At 43.6% G+C, this 16034-nt stretch overlaps 1 protein-coding gene and 1 pseudogene across 1 annotated transcript; both read right to left on the bottom strand.

Moving 5' to 3' along the window:
• Window positions 1–3436: 3436 nt before the first annotated feature.
• LOC135596664 (phragmoplastin DRP1E-like) lies at window positions 3437–12103 on the bottom strand (annotated as a pseudogene).
• Window positions 12104–12755: 652 nt separating this feature from the next.
• LOC135596663 (VAN3-binding protein-like) lies at window positions 12756–14042 on the bottom strand. The gene is made up of 4 exons (XM_065088727.1): window positions 13547–14042; window positions 13308–13418; window positions 13086–13190; window positions 12756–12929 (listed from the first exon to the last, which is right to left on the bottom strand). Exons 1-4 carry the CDS (start codon window positions 13947–13949, stop codon window positions 12757–12759), a joined length of 792 nt encoding a protein of 263 aa, XP_064944799.1. The 5' UTR covers window positions 13950–14042; the 3' UTR covers window position 12756.
• Between the last annotated feature and the right edge of the window lie 1992 nt (window positions 14043–16034).

Here is a 16034-nt window from a genome sequence, read left to right as displayed (position 1 = left end):
AAACAAGCAGGTGTGCGGTGCCATTGGTGACTGGCTTGACAAGCCCTAAAAAACCAGCGGTAATGATATAATACACTTAAGCCTAACAGAGGCTCACAAAGCATAATTTAAACCTATACCACCCATTCACAAAGCATATGATGCGAAGGAGTAATTACAAAATATGCGAGCCAACAACAATCGACAAGAAAACTAAATTTTGTATAACGGGGGTAGGGAAATGTTAGTGTAAACAACCTTAAGCCGTAGCCTCGAGGTCGACGTGGCTGGATTCGGGTCCGAATTATTGGGAATCTTCCTGGAGCGACCTTTGAGACTGCTGAGGTAGCTGACTGCGATGGTCCGATCGCGGCGAGTATGTCGTTTCGGAGGGGACTCCTCGCTTGGGCACGCGATGGGAGGCGTCCCGTCTTTGTCCCTACACACAGGTCGGGTCAGGAGGCTCGACCCGACCCCTCCGATGATCAAGTTAGTGAAGAGCAGTCGAGGGTTTTCTGTCCCTCCTCCTCTTTTTCGGGGCGCGAGGGTTTTTATAGTGAGAATTATCGTTACCTGGTGTGCTTGCCCGTAGGGAGCAGGATCGTACTCCTGGTGGCGTCTGACATAGTTGTTGGCGTGGCGTGAGGGATCGAGCCGGAGAGGAGTGTTAATGTGCCTTGGTAGGCGTTCCGGTCTGTGTTGACCAGGCGCTGTCAGCTTGTGGGGCGTCATCTGGGTCAGTTGATGTCATGCGAGTCTTATCATAATTATTACCCTCATCATACTCCCCCCCCCGCCAAAGGAAGCTATGCGTCGGTTGCCGTAAGAGGGGTTCGGGGCATGACTTTGGCTTTAAGGAACTATCTCAGTCGGGCGGAGGCTAGTTCGTTGCCAGGGGTGTGGGAATCGTGGAGCTTGGCAATTGATGAGGGTTGGATGTAGTGGTGGCTCTGGGTAGTGCGTGACCGAGGAACCTCAAGGAGTGGTTCGTCGATCAAGTTGGGCTTGGTTGTAGGAGTGGTAGGCCCCTCAGGCGGGCAGGCCGCGCAGGATTGGTCTTCGAGCAATATGAGGCCAAGGAGCACGATGCAGGCGGGCAAGTCGCGCAGGTGTGATCTCGGGCAGCGTGGGGTCGAGGAGCGCAAAGCAGGCGGACTGCAGCCAAGGAGCTGGACTTGAGCGAGCAGGTCACGCATGTGTGGTCTCGGGCATCATAGGGCCGAGGAGCACGACGCAGGCGGGCTGCGACCGAGGAGCTGGACTTGGGCGAGCAGGCCGTGCAGGTGTGGTCTCGGGAAGCATGGAGCCGAGGAGCACGACACAGGCGGGCTGGCCGCGTAGGTGTGATCTCGAGAAGCATGGAGCCGAGGAGCACGACACAAGCGGGCTGGCCGCGCAGGTGTGATCTCGGGGAGCATGAAGCCGAGGAGCACGACGCAGGCGGGCTAGCCGCGCAGGTGTGATCTCGGGGAGCATGAAGCCGAGGAGCACGACGCAGGGGGACTGGCCGTGCAGGTGTGGTCTCGGGCAACATGCGGCCGAGGAGCACGACGCAGGGGGGCTGGCTGCGCAGGTGTGGTCTCGGGCAACATGCGGCCGAGGAGTACGACGTAGGCAGGCTGGCCGCGCAGGTGTGGTCTCGGGCAATATGCGGCCGAGGAGCACGACGAAGGCAGGCAGGCCGCGTAGGTGTGGTCTCGGGCAACATGTGGCCGAGGGACACGGCTCAAGTGAGGAGGCCGCGCTGAGGTGGACTCGGGTAGTCTACGGCCGAGGGATACGGCTCAAGCGGGGAGGCCGCACTGAGGTAGACTCGGGTAGTCTACGGCCGAGCTGTGTAGATACAAAAGGGTTTAGGCCGGGGCTAACCGCGAGCCGGGAGGCGATCAGGTAGGTACTGAACCTTCACTCAGAAGAGACTGAGGCAGGGCTTAGATTTCTTTCACCAGGATTACATTGGATAGCCACCGCGGGTGCTTGACCTCTTCTATGGAGCTCGTTGCCAAAAGTCGTCCCTTCTCCTCACGGCCTCCCAGGCCTCCATCGTGATGTACCGGTTAGCCTGCTGGAGCATCTCTGGCACTATGGTAGGGGGTTGCTCCGCGAGGGACCAGGAAAATCTGGAGGGTTGCAAGCCTATCATAAACGCCTGCATTAATAGAGAGGGATGAGTGTCCGACAAGCCCTGGATTTGCGTGGCAAAGTGATCCACGAAATGTGAGAGGGGCTCGTCCTCCCTTTGGTTGAGTCTGAGGAGCAGTGCAACGGATGGCTTTGGCCGGGCGTATGCTAGGAAGCTAAGCTCAAAGTCTCAGGCGATCTGGTCAAAGGAGGCGACCGTCTCGGTCTTCAGGCTGCTATACCATGCACACGCTGGCCCCCTCAGAGTCGTGGGGAACGCCTAGTACATCAGGGTGTCCGAGTTTCCGTAAAGCGCCATTTGGGCACGAAAGGTGGCTACGTGGTCCGCGGGGTCGGTGGTGCCGTCATATGCGTCCAGGGAGGGGGGCCGGAAGTTCGGGGGGGCTGTTTGATCCTGTATCTCGGGTGTGAACGGAGATCCTTGGTGTGCGTCCACCCCGAGCTCTCCCTTTGACCTACGAACCTCATTTTCCACTTTGTCGAGCCATTGACTGACAAAGCGTAGTTGGGCTCGCAAGGAGTCCGTTGAATCCGAAGACAATGCCTCGGGTTCCGGGCGGCCGCTTGGGTCTACCATCACCCGATCCCTGAGTGGGGCCGATCGGACCCGAGGCGAAGTGTGGAGCTCCTGAGGTGGCGTGCGAAACCGAACGGACGGCTCCGGTTGCCACAATGGTTGGATCGTAAGCGGGTGAGCTAGATGAGAAACGAGCGGGATAATGGTTTGCACCATACCCGTCAGAGCTCGGACCTGATGAGCGAGGTCCTGAAAAGCCTCGGACGACATAGGCGACGAGTCAGCTGGGGCGCCGTCGGGTGGCGACAAGCCTGGGTCGTTGAGTATCCGCCAATAGCGCTCTAAGGTCGCTGCGGGGTGTTCATCACGATAATCTCCGTGCGAGGGATGTTCCCCCGAAGCTCCGATCGAATGCGACCTCTTAGCCACGGGCTCGTCTAGACCGATCGGGTGATCCCTCGACATCTCGGGCCCTCCTTCTAGCGCCAAAATATTAGTGTAAACAACCTTAAGCTGTGGACTCGGGGCCGACGCGACTAGGTTCGGGTCCGAATGATTGGGGATCTTCCTGGAGCGACCTTTGAGACTGATGAGGTGGCCGACCGCGATGGTCCGATCGCGACGGGTCAACCGTTTCCTCTATGAGGGGACTCCTCGCTTGGGCACGCAATGGGAGGCGCCCCGTCTTTATCCCTGCACATAGGTCGGGTCGAGAGGCTCGACCCGACCCCTCCGACGATCAAGTTAGTGAAGAGCAATGGAGGGTTTTTTATCCCTTATCTTTTTTTTTTGGGACGCGAAGATTTTTATAGTGAGAATTACCGTTACCTGGTGTACTTACCCGCAAAGAGTAGGATCGTACTTCTGGTGGCGTCTGACATCGCCGTTGGCATGGCCTGAGGGATCGAGCCGGAGGGGAGTGTTAATGTGCCTTGATAGGTGTTCCGGTCTATGTTGATCGGGCGTTGTCAGCCCGTGAGGTATCATCTGGACCAACTGTTGTCATGCGAGTCTTATCATAATTATTACCCTCATCAGGAAAGATTCACGACGCAATAAAGGCCACATAAGGTACTGATTAGACTAAACAAAATTGAAACCTTATCTAGCCCATGATACCGCATCAATTTCATCTCTTGCATTTTTATACAACTCGAGTCTCTTGGCACATTGCAGCCTGCGCTCCATCAAAGCAGGGTCTTCATCCAACAGCTGAGAAAGCTGCTTGCCCTGCAATTTTGGGGAAAGAGTTAATTAGGAAACGAGGGGAAAATAATTAGGAGGTTCATCACACCAATGGGCCAGCAGAAAAGACCTCTTTCTTTCCAACTTGTGTGTAGAAGTGATTGAGCAAAAGAGCGCTTGACTTCTCTAACTTGACAATAGACTGCTGCCTTTGGAATCGAGTTCTTTAGCGTTTGGGACACCATGGATATGTAGGACGAAACATTTGAAGCTATCCTCCTCGAGTGTCCATCGGTGTACCTATCAATGGTGGGGGCAGCAGGACTCCCAGTTTTCTCCACCTCCTGTGGCAGCTTTCTGAAGAAATCTACGGTTAAATATGATGCCTCCATGTCAACCAACCGCAATACCGTCTTGCGGCTATCTTCGCGGAACCTCTCCAAAGCTTCGTGAGATGCAGCTGCAAGCTCCGCTTGGAGAGAGGGGAATCTCTTCAACTCCTACAGGGAAAAAGATTAACATGTGCTTAATAATTGAGTATATTAGTGGCTCAGATCATGACAAAGGGAATGCACTAACCTGGGTCTCCCCTATGGACTTCCTCACCAACTCTTTAAGAACAAAATGCACCTGCAATCACGACCAGCAGATGCGTCAAAGATACAACCTAGGACTTAGGGAAAAAAAAAGATAAAAGATATATAAATAATCTCTTACAGCATCAACTGATGCTTCGGCTGGGCCCCTAAAATAATTCAAAGCACTCTCAATTAAGCGACGATAACCTTGCTCAGGAGCAATCAAATGGGGCTGATAACCATCTGCTTCTGAAACCACTTTCCTCACATTTTGTAGGGAAAGATGTCAGTCAAATGGAAGTTTCTTTAAAGCAGCTGGGAGTTGATGATCAAATGCCCCATAAATTAGATCACCACCAGGACGCCTGTGTAAATAAACCCAAAAATTAAATCTAGTTTCAAATACAAGCTCAAACAGCAGACAAACAAAATTTAGAATGCAACATTAAACACGAGGTTCTACTCTTTGAAGATGCAATGATCTGGTTAATGCTGTCAAGAATGTGCAATAGCTTTTGACAAAGCAGGTTGCAGCAGAGACTTGAAGTATATAATAGAGATATTTTGCTACCTTTCAATATGGGAATTGATTTCTTGATTTTCACATATCCACAAATGAAAATGATGGCATACACCAAAGTTTGCATGAAAACTTACTGTTGCATAAAGTGTGTATCAAGCTCTGATTCAAGCTAGAGAAGATGAAAACCTATATAACAAGTATATTTATGCAGATAAATGGAATTATCATAACTGCATAAATTCCTTTATCACATGTAGATTTTTGTTTTTGAATGATGTCAATTTATTAACCATGTACAGTTTTCTTGTACGAGGCTCTCAGTTCGACTACTGATACTGCCCTTAAAAGAGCTCAAAGCAGACCCAAAAAGCTAAGATCTGAAAGCTTCAATGGATTGACAAACAACATCTAAGGTCAGAAGTTCTAATTATAACAATGATTGTTAACCATGAAACAGCAATGCAAAGTTAACCACCCCAGCTAAGCGTTCATATTTCTAAAGCAATCAAATAAACAAGTGTCTTACTTCAACAACAAGCACTGCAAGGAAACAAAACTAAATAACTACTCTAATGGAAGTTAGATGTTGGCACCCAAAAAATAAAAACGAGCCATATTAATTTTTGGATTATTTAGATATTAGTAAATGCTCCATCTAGATTCACTACAATTTTATAATTATTTTTGACCAGTTATGGTGTGCCTTCAATAAGGCATGTGCCTTGCCTTTGACTGACAAATTGTTGAAGAAGTTCCACTGCACACTCAAAAATGTTGGACATTATAATACTAAGCCAAATATATAATAACATGCAGAAATAAAATGCCAAACATTGAAGAGAAGAAATGGAACTGAGTGGTTTACCTTCCTTCTAGATGCTCCTTGAATATCTTATCAAATGCACGGCAAAGTTCCAATATAGTGTACAATTGAGCCTGGTAGAACATGAAAATGTAAACTGATAACCTCGTTTAACTATGGCATAAAAAAATGAATCTTAGTCAAATCATTCATGTACACCTACCCCTGCATCCACAGCGATGGGCCTACCAAGGTGATCCATCTCTGATTCAAGTTCATCAATGGTTTTGTTTATCAAAGATGTAATACTTGGGATGCGTGCCCTGATTACAGACTCCAGATGCTGAAACAAATTCAGTCACTAAAGGTAATTAATCAATTGCTCAAACAAAGAAATGCCAACAAATTAAAGAGTCAAAATATACTATACCCTTGAAAGAAGTTTAGCAAGATATTCCGAACCCATTTTACTGGATAAATGTGATTACTCTGGACTACTTGCAAAATACTCCTTTTCTTTTCGTCTGGCAACAATCATATCAATGTTCTTATTAATATCTGCTTGCGAACGATTAACAATACCAACCCAAGGATGCTGAAGTCTGTAAGCTCTTCCTTCAAGAACCTTACAAAGGACAGTACAATCAACAAAGTCAGATGAATATGCTCCAAATGCATTTATGAAAAAGAACACACCAAGAAAACCCACATCGAGTGCATTTGTTCCTTTATCCATCAGATCAAGTTTTGTCAATACTCCAAAAGTCCTTTCACCTGACCAAATTTTGGATAAGTTCATGTAGCAAAACAGGTCAACAAAAATCATCAAACAACAATTTAGCCTGCGACAAGATTTATTGGAGACTCATCATTGTCATAATGGCAAAACCAACATATTAATAGAATATTAGCATCATAAATCATATAACACAGTTTCTATTGCAGCATCTATCAACATACCTGTTGGATCAACTTCCCTAGCAAGTTTGATGGCATCAGATGTTGCAATATCTTGATTAGCAGGAGAAATAGCCAATATTATGCAATTTGGCTGCAAAAATGAACATATGTAAAAATGAGAGTGAATCATTTACAAATTATGTTGCACAGGAGAGAGGGGGTTACAAAATATAATACAAGTGAATAAAGAAGCTTTAAAATAACAAATGAATTCTGTATAAAAATAAAATTACGATACAAAAAGAAGTAAACTACAATTAGCAAGCTCATGAACTATAAAATGAAGACAAGATGCAAGACCCAGAAATGCAAGTACAAAGTATATTGAATAGGCATATAGTGTAACATCCTGATTAGTCTCACATCGAACGTGGACAAGATTAAGATTGACTTATAAGGATCTGATGAATGTACTACTATCAACTTCAGCCTAGGCATTTTGGCCAGTGATTCGGATCAAACGAAGTTGATAGGCCAATTAGCCCATCATGCCCGAGTCGTGATATTTGGTATCAGTGCCAACCTAATATTTGAGAATGATGAGGGAGCTCGAATAGGAAAGGACTACCCATGGATAGAGACAGAGGACGAACTATGTTGGGCCTTGACGAGGACGTCAAGCCCTTGAGTGGGGGAGATTATAACATCCCGATTAGTCCCACATCGGACGTGGGCAAGATTAAGATTGATTTATAAGGGTTTGATAAGTACACTAATGTTAACTTCATCTTAAGTACTTTGTCTAGTGTTCGGGCCAGACGAAGAGGCAGAAGCAGCAAGGAGAGGAGAGCAGGCAGCACAGTGAGAGACAATCGAGAGAGACGGAGGAGCATGGGGTAAAGTTTTAAAAAGGGGCATCTTTTTCTGATCGGTTTCTAAACCTTGATACTAATAGATAAGAATCACTGAACTGATCAGAAAAGTATATAAAACACTAGAAGTAGCAGTGACCGAAACAACGGGAGCACCCAGAAGTTAATTGCTGAAGCTGATAATGTAACATACATCCAAAATGAAAGACTGAAATGATACTTAAACTGAGTTGTAAGGATTTACATGGAAAGATAGAAGCAATGAAATACAGAGAATATAGCAGAAAACCATTGAAAGTTGATAAAGATCCAAACAACCAGCGTCCATAATTCAAATCAAGCAATTCATCATGAGACAAACAAGATGCAGGCATCAACTTAATCAAGGAAGACTTAAGACACCTCTAATCACACAAAGAAAACCAACAACGAAGTAAAAGAAATCTTTTTCATTTTCAGCTTCAGAAAACTAGTTGGCACTAAGTAATACCACACACATCATTTAAGTATTCTTTAATGTGTGACACAGCTTCAAAATCTATAAATTTCAAATAGTAATGTCGTCATCCCCAATCCATTTGTCCACTGTTCCCCAAACCACCAAGAAATCAGGAATGAGTTGGAATCAAGCAGAATGGACAAGAATTAGCCAATTCCAACCAATCTGATCTAACAATTCACCCATAATTTCTATCATAATACTTATCCCTATTGAATATCCAGCACTACCCAATCCCAATTGCATCTCTAATTTTTATCATAATACTTATCCCTCCAAACTTTAGCATAAACGATGTTCTGTAAAACAGAAAAAACATCACAATTCCCCTTTTGCCAAACTAGCCAAGTGGGTAAGAGAACATGCATGAATTTGTAGGTTGTAATTAACAGTAATTATGTGGCATATGATGTACCTTCTCAACATATGACTGGACCATATTTTCAATATCATGGACAATGCTATCAGGCTGTCCCTCTGAGAAAGACAGACATGTTTTAAATAAGTTAATAAATAATGTGAATCCTGTTACCGGAGCAAATACACAAGGATGTAAGGCTGAAAAGGTTCAAACAGCATGTACCTACTGCCACCTTCGTTAGACCAGGAAGGTCAATAAGTGTTAGATTCACAACTGCAATAAATAATCAAGAAGTATCAACAGCAACATAATTGAACCGAACATACAAAATAACCTAGAAAATTAAGGCATAAAATGAAAATTATGCAACATATTTGCAGCAACAAATTCCATTATTTACTCCAGCTCAGTGAAGTGAAGCTCAGGTTCAAACAAGTTAAAAATTTAGGTTGTTAATAGAATTTTTACATCTAATGAAGTTGTGAACAAAGAGAACAAACTAAATTTAGTGACAAATCAAAACTCATAATATATCATAGAGAAGACTGCTTAAAGATTAACCAATAATGTTCAAGCAAGTTCTGGAAGCTGGAAGTGCATAAATATACATAGTAACTGCATAGAAAGGATAACTGTCCAAAGCTAAAGGTGCTAAAGCATGACTTTTATGTTCTTTTTTTTTTTAATGTCTTTGTGTCTCTTCACACTAACGTAATTCATAAAGCTCTTCTTGAAGGTAAATGCAATTTTTGCACCTTATTTTCTTTCAGAATTTGAGAAAGAGGGTTTGCAAGATAAACGCAATAACGAAAGGAATGGTATGAAAGCTGCAGAACATGCCAAAAGTGCTTCGGAATTACCATGCATAAGAAAAAAGGAAATGCACTTTGTTTGAGTACAGCCATATTCAAAGCAGGCCTGATTACTAAACTAAGTCTAACAAGTTTTCAGGTTTTCTAAAATTTTAAGTAAACAACAACTACTCTTGTATTTAGGGTGAGCTGAAAGGCTTTTTCCTGCCACTAAGTCTCAGAAAGTTTATTATCACTACTCAAATAAAAAGGCATCAAAACCGTTCTTATTGTTTCTAATATAGTCATCAGTCTCTACCTAATTGCAACACTGATATGAATTTTACTGACCTCCAGCCAACCAGTGATTTATACTAACCTTTAGACATGTCCAACTCACCAATGAGTCCCCTCAATACCCTCTTTTACCCACGAATTAAATTGTTTCTTATTTTATTTCTAAGTAATTTACCATAAACAAGACTCATCATAGTGATTAGAGCATTTTGCTACGCTATATATTTTTGTGGGTCACGTATTTTTGGCAGACAATTGGAAACATACTCTAGCATGGCAATCATGACAAGTCGGGTCCTGGGACCACGGAGTCAATCAAAATGCTGCCTCATATATTACCCAGGTGTTGCTTATAGGGCTTGACCACCTGTCATTCACATGAACTGTAGGTCACTCTCACCAACAGTCTCATGTGATTCCAGAAAGGTTTCAAATGGGAAGCCCTGCACCTTCAACAGGTCTCCAGCCTTCAGTTTGCCTACTAGTTGGCCCACTCCTAGAGAGGCTATGCAACTACCAGACAGCTTCCAAGTCTTCCCCGTTTATCTACCGGATTGTGTCACCAAGACATGAGTATAATTCTGTTACTCTATTAACTATGTCATAAGCAAAATACATTATTATGGAAATAAAACCAACATTTTCTAAAATTACATGACAATGAAGTAAATATGAACAAGAAAAAAAGTGTTTGCAAAATTCAAGATATTCTTTGGTAAAGGAGACAATAATTCACGATACAATCTCATTAAATTTGCTCATTTGGATCATGAAGTTCATATGAAATAACTAAAATTATTCAGAGAAAAGAAAAATAACAAGTCTTTACCAAATGGCGAATAAATGCTAAGATGAATGGGGACAGGAGAAATTTGTTTTGTTTTCCCTGTTAGCCTGTCAGTTTCATCTTGAATTTCCTTGCGCACTAGAGCTACGAAAGTAAATACAACAGTTAGAAAATCAACTACTGATACATATATATATATATATATGTATATGTATATATATATATATATATATATGTATATATATATATATATGTATATATGTATATGTATATATATATATATGTATATATGTATATGTATATATATATACATATATATATATATATGTATATATATATACATATACATATATATATATACATATACATGTACATATATATCCCTAAAATGACAATTTTCATATATAAATTCTCAATATTTACACAAAAACCATGAACAAATTTATCAATCTCATGGAAAACAAGGAATCTGAAAATATTTTCTTGGGCTCCTAATTAAATCTGACTCAATAAAAAATAAAGATCACATGGATAATCATCCAAACAAGAGGCTACATCTTACACAGAAGATCCATCAAGTACATTTATCGCCACATGGAAAACACATATTAGTTACATGAGCTCAAAGTATAGATATCCAATGAGCATAAAACCCTACTTTAAAGTTACTCCTACCTAGGTAAAATTCAAGGTCATAACTATTATTTGCACCTCAACAGGATCCAGTTGGATGAAGACCAACCGTCAGACTTGAGAATTAGATTCAGAAATTTGGAATACTACTTTGAGGCTTGAGCAAACATTTATTTTAGCCTTTTCATAAAATTATATATGTATACATAGAGAAAGAGAAGACACTTCTAGTGCAAAACTATGAAAGAACGGTTGCTTAAGAAAGATACTAATATACTCATAAATCAATAAAATGTCCTCCTTTGTAACTAAAAAGATCCAACCGTCGTATACCAACTTAAACAGAACATAACTGCAGCATATTGATGCAAATGTGATTCAACATAACATAAACAGTAATATAGTAGATTGGAAGTAGCTAAAACTTCACAAGAATTATATTGTATATACAAGTAACAAGTTCTCATTCAAGTTTAAAAATTCTCCAATCGGTTTGCTATATATAGTCTTAGCCAAGATTGTAAGAATCAACCAACACAAAAGCAATTAGTCAAGAAAAATGAAAGAAATCATTGCATCCGCAAAGTGGATGAAAGAGAATCACACACAGAAATTAGTGAATCTCCTGTTTGGCAAGTGAAGGAACTCGGCGTATTCTGGACGGCCTTCCTCTGTCTTGTGAAGCTGCAGCACCAAGGGCCTCCTCGTCACGATACCTTGAAAAGGCAAGAAGGGAGAAGAAGAAACCACTGATTTAACCACCAAATCAGCCATTGAAAATTCACATGGATAACCGAAGTAGAAGAACGGTACAAAACCAATCAAGATCGCCGAACCCTAACCAGAACCACGGGGCAGAAAATCGCGCCCAACGATGCTCTCCAACACCGACGATTTCCCCGAACTCTGCCCACCAAGAAACGCATCGAACAAACGGGTTAAGAGGCTGAACGAATAAACGACGCGACGGCAGCGAGGTCGGAGTGTTAAGTACCTGTCCGCCGACGACGGCAACGGAGGGGAGCGCTTCCCAGAGCGTCGGCAGCGTGGCGTCGGCGCCTCCGTGGTCGCCCAGCACCGTGCACGCCCTCTGAATGCGGTTCACCAGACCGATCAAGCTCTCCATCGTCGTCATCTCCGAAACCCTGACTCAAAATTCGGACTCGAGAAGGGAAAGAAAGTTTCCAGAGAGCGGAGGGAAAGAGAAGTATGACGTCGGCGGAAAGTGCGTTGGCGAGAGAGAGAGGAGATTCTATTGAACCTGGTGGTTGGCTCCCACCGGCAGCTATAAGCTATTCGTTTGTTTCCCATTTATGCCCCTGGAGATTTGCCTGCAGTCGCGCTATAGAAGGGCATTTTGGGTATTCTGTGCGCCATGCGATGGGCAGGTTAGCGGCGGCGTTGTCGATTCTGTTATCGCGGTCCCACCGAGTCGGTCTTCGTTCCTTTCAAATGTTTTCAAATTCGCGTTACGACCACGACGGGGAGGCGCTTTCGATTTCGGGATACGATAGACCGTGATGCCGGTATCCTCGGCCCCAAAGGCTTGTTGGGCTGAGAATAGATGGGCTTGATCTGGTGGCCCCATAGGAGTTAGGGAGCTTGGCCCTTATAGTGTTTGGAAGATTATCGATGTATCGTGATCGGACATCCATCATATGCACATGCACGATACTCGAGTCGAGGATGTCAAACTCCCAAGTGGAAAGAATGAATACTTTCGTGAGCAAGTGAGCTCGCGCAATCAAATGTTAGATTACACCCAGCGAGATGCTTCCAGATCAGAAGAAACAAATAGGAAAGGATAGAAAGAATTTTATTGTTGAACACCTTTTAACATGGTAGAGAGAGAGTAGTACCAGATGGAAGATTGAAACTTGAAAGCTTCTTCTAACAATCACACAAGAGGTGGCAGATGGTGGACCTCCAAATCCTATATTGCATTTGATCCTCAAACATGACCTGGATGGCTCCCCCGGTGGTGCCAAGGGTTATCAGGTAGAATCCATGGGCATCCTTAGAGAAGCCTCCTTTTAAATCTTCCATTGCATGAAATATCTTATCTGAAAAAGAATATACATCAGAATGTACAGATGATATTACTGCAGTAGCTGACATCTAAGACTACTGTACTGATCAATGGATTTTGATACGAAATGCATGGCCATCGATTTACAGATGAAACAAGTAGCAAGAAGACGAAACCCTAACATGCTTACACTCTTTGCATGTGCTGATCACTCCGCGCATGTATTTCTTTGTTAATCTCACTGTAAGTCTATAATGCTTGAGGAAAATGAACACCAATCTTAGATGAACCCTCCCTGCAGAAACCCAAATTAGCACAAGTCAAATTTCCATTCATGATCATCCAATCACAAACGAGAGCACTCTACACAGATTATTAGAGTTCATAAAAAAATCGAGCCATGGATTCCTACCTTCGGGCATGCGGACTGGAAGTTGAGCACCTCTTGCAAGGATATTCTGGTCCTGTGATACATGCCTACCAGCGGCTGCTCTCCGCTCAAGTGTGGCGGCTCCTCTTAAACCTACAATAATAATGTCATATCAGTTCGTATGTTCGATTATGTGAATTCACGGCACGTTATCGCTGAGATGTTCTGTCTATAAAGTACGAGATCAAGTATCTGTGAAGTTGTAAACGGTGCAGCATTACATGTCGCAGCAGTTGCAGTGAGCGTCGCCATATCGGCAGAAGTCTTCGTTGCTAAGCCTGTAGTAATGGCAGAAGCAACGCACTCTCTGTGCGCCCCTGCAGACTCAGCTGCTTCAGCGCACACAGTTGCGACCAAAGCTGCAGCGGAAGCAAGCACGGCGCTTATCTTCTCGTCCGACTCCCCTCCCACATTCATCATGCTCATTCCCTTGGAATCTCTTGGTTCCACCCTAGAACTGGCCATGATGCCTGAGATGGCCGCAGCCAACCTTGTAACGGAGAGTGCAGCGTGCACTTGAGCCACATGGAGTCGCAGTCTCTCCTTTCTCCTCTTTCTGCATCCTCTGGACAAGCTGCTGAAAAGTTCCCCGCCCAACCATGCCTTAATCTCTCCTACCTTCATCTGTGCATTTCAAAGAAATCATACTATTATGAAACATTATATATATATTTTTAATGTTTTCTGTCTTCAGCATTTACCCAGCTGGTATGGAGTTGCTTGTGCTTTCCTACAGCTGATTGCACCAGATTTCCAGTGGAAAGCAGTGTCTGAAATGATCATTAGCAGGGAAGGACAGTCAGCTAACTCGCCTGTGTCAGAAGATTATCTTTGTTTAGACAAGGGTGGGAGATGTTCTTACCAGTACTTGCTCCAATCTGAGTTTGTCATCCTCATCGAAATGGACATCGCTCTCCTCTGTTTGCTTCTCCTCTAGCTCTTGGTCATGCTCCCTGCCCTGCATCAAGAAGGGTTCAAACCGCCCGTCCGTGGTAGCCACTAATCAATAGGAATGTCGAGAATTATTTTAACGTTGATGCACTATGTGACAACTGTGAAGGGCTTATTCATGGTTGAACGTGATAGCCATATGATATCAGCTTCCATGAACACTCAGAAGAAGGATGATTGGTTACCGAGCTTCCCAATTAGACATCTTCACATCACTCGAGATGGAAGTATAATAGCCGACGAATATTATAAGCTTCTAGTGAGTAGTAAAGAAACCCATTCTTGAGAATATATAATGGATGGACATCGATTAGAACTACTACTTACATTTGACGAAAGCATTTGAAAGAAATCAGAGGAAGAAGGGCTCCAAGTTCTAGAGAGGAAATCCATAGCTTCAACAGGACTTTTGGGGACCTCCACTGGGCAATAAAACGTCGACAGCTGTGACTTCTCCTTGCACGCCTCGATCGCTCCTCGTTCCTCGAATGCCACTAATTTATCATTCTGAAATAGATTTAGAAACCAAGCAGAATTATTACATGAGGTAGGGATTACAGAAAGCAAGTTATTCAAGCGAATACCGTGAAGTAGGGAAGTGAAAGATGTCTCGAGAAGGAGACACTCTCAAACTTCACTCCTCTTCTAGCTCTCTCCATCTTGGACCACTTGAACCTGTTCAGGAAGCAGATATGGAGTTGAAACCAAAGTATGTTTTGTGAGCAAAAAGGAGTCAGCTCCGTCCATCGCATAGCATATATTTCTTGATGGGATTGGTCGAACAAGAGGATAGAGTTCATGTTCCACAATGTTGTCATTACTAAATGCCAGACGAAGACATGGAGCTAAAAAAAGCAAGTTAATCATGGGACTCCATGGGTGGAGTCTCCATTCCACCAAAAGCACAGCCTTGGGAAGATTTCTCCTAGAAACATCAATCAGAAGAGCAAAAACCCACAAGTTACTAAAGCCATGAGAAACAAAACCGAGTGAAGGTCTCCCGAAGCATGCAGTCGCCCATTAAAGCAAATACCATCCCACATTCCCATGATTCCATTAGGAGGAGGCTCGTGAGTGTTAGACATGTCCGGTAATAAGCAACAAGCTAAAAGTAGAAGGAAGGAAACGATCGGTAAGACTAAATGGAAAGCTGAAACAAAAACAATGGGAACCTACTCGAAATAGAAGGCAATGGATGGACCAGAAGCTCTTCGCCTGACGCGTGCATCCTTGGAGCTGCTACATGCATTCTTAAGGAAGAGCACGAGCAAAGCGCCAGCTTTCGTGGCTGAACTGATTGGTTAAATTATAGGGCTCTACAGTCGTGAGTAATAAATAATACTTGAGGAAAGAATACTCCAACTTTGCTTAAACTAAAGTATACCTTGGAACTGTCACCAAGTCAGACATCAATACTAGGAATTTATCGGAGGAATAGCATCGAAGTCCTCGGAATCAGAATCACCTCGAGTTGCAGAGAGCATAGCACTTCATGTTCTTCGCCTCTGATTGGCAAAAGATATCCTCGGTATCAACATGGTCCTTTCTTTTCTACGGCAAAGCTAACATGAAACAGAAGGATCCATCTCCTGCCAGTATAAGGATTAACCAAGAAATACAACTTCATGAGGATTCTCTCCTCTCCTCATAATATGCATGTGCATCATCAAAACAACAAGCAGTAGGTCGACATGATCCTCTTGGGACCATCACATGCAGGATGGTATCAACTAGGGAAGAACGAGACCGGGGTAAGCC

This window comes from Musa acuminata, chromosome BXJ1-11 (assembly GCF_036884655.1).
Source record: "Musa acuminata AAA Group cultivar baxijiao chromosome BXJ1-11, Cavendish_Baxijiao_AAA, whole genome shotgun sequence".
NCBI lineage: Eukaryota > Viridiplantae > Streptophyta > Magnoliopsida > Zingiberales > Musaceae > Musa > Musa acuminata.
The sequence above is the reverse complement of the archived record's forward strand: the minus strand, read 5'-3'. Positions and strand labels throughout refer to the sequence as shown.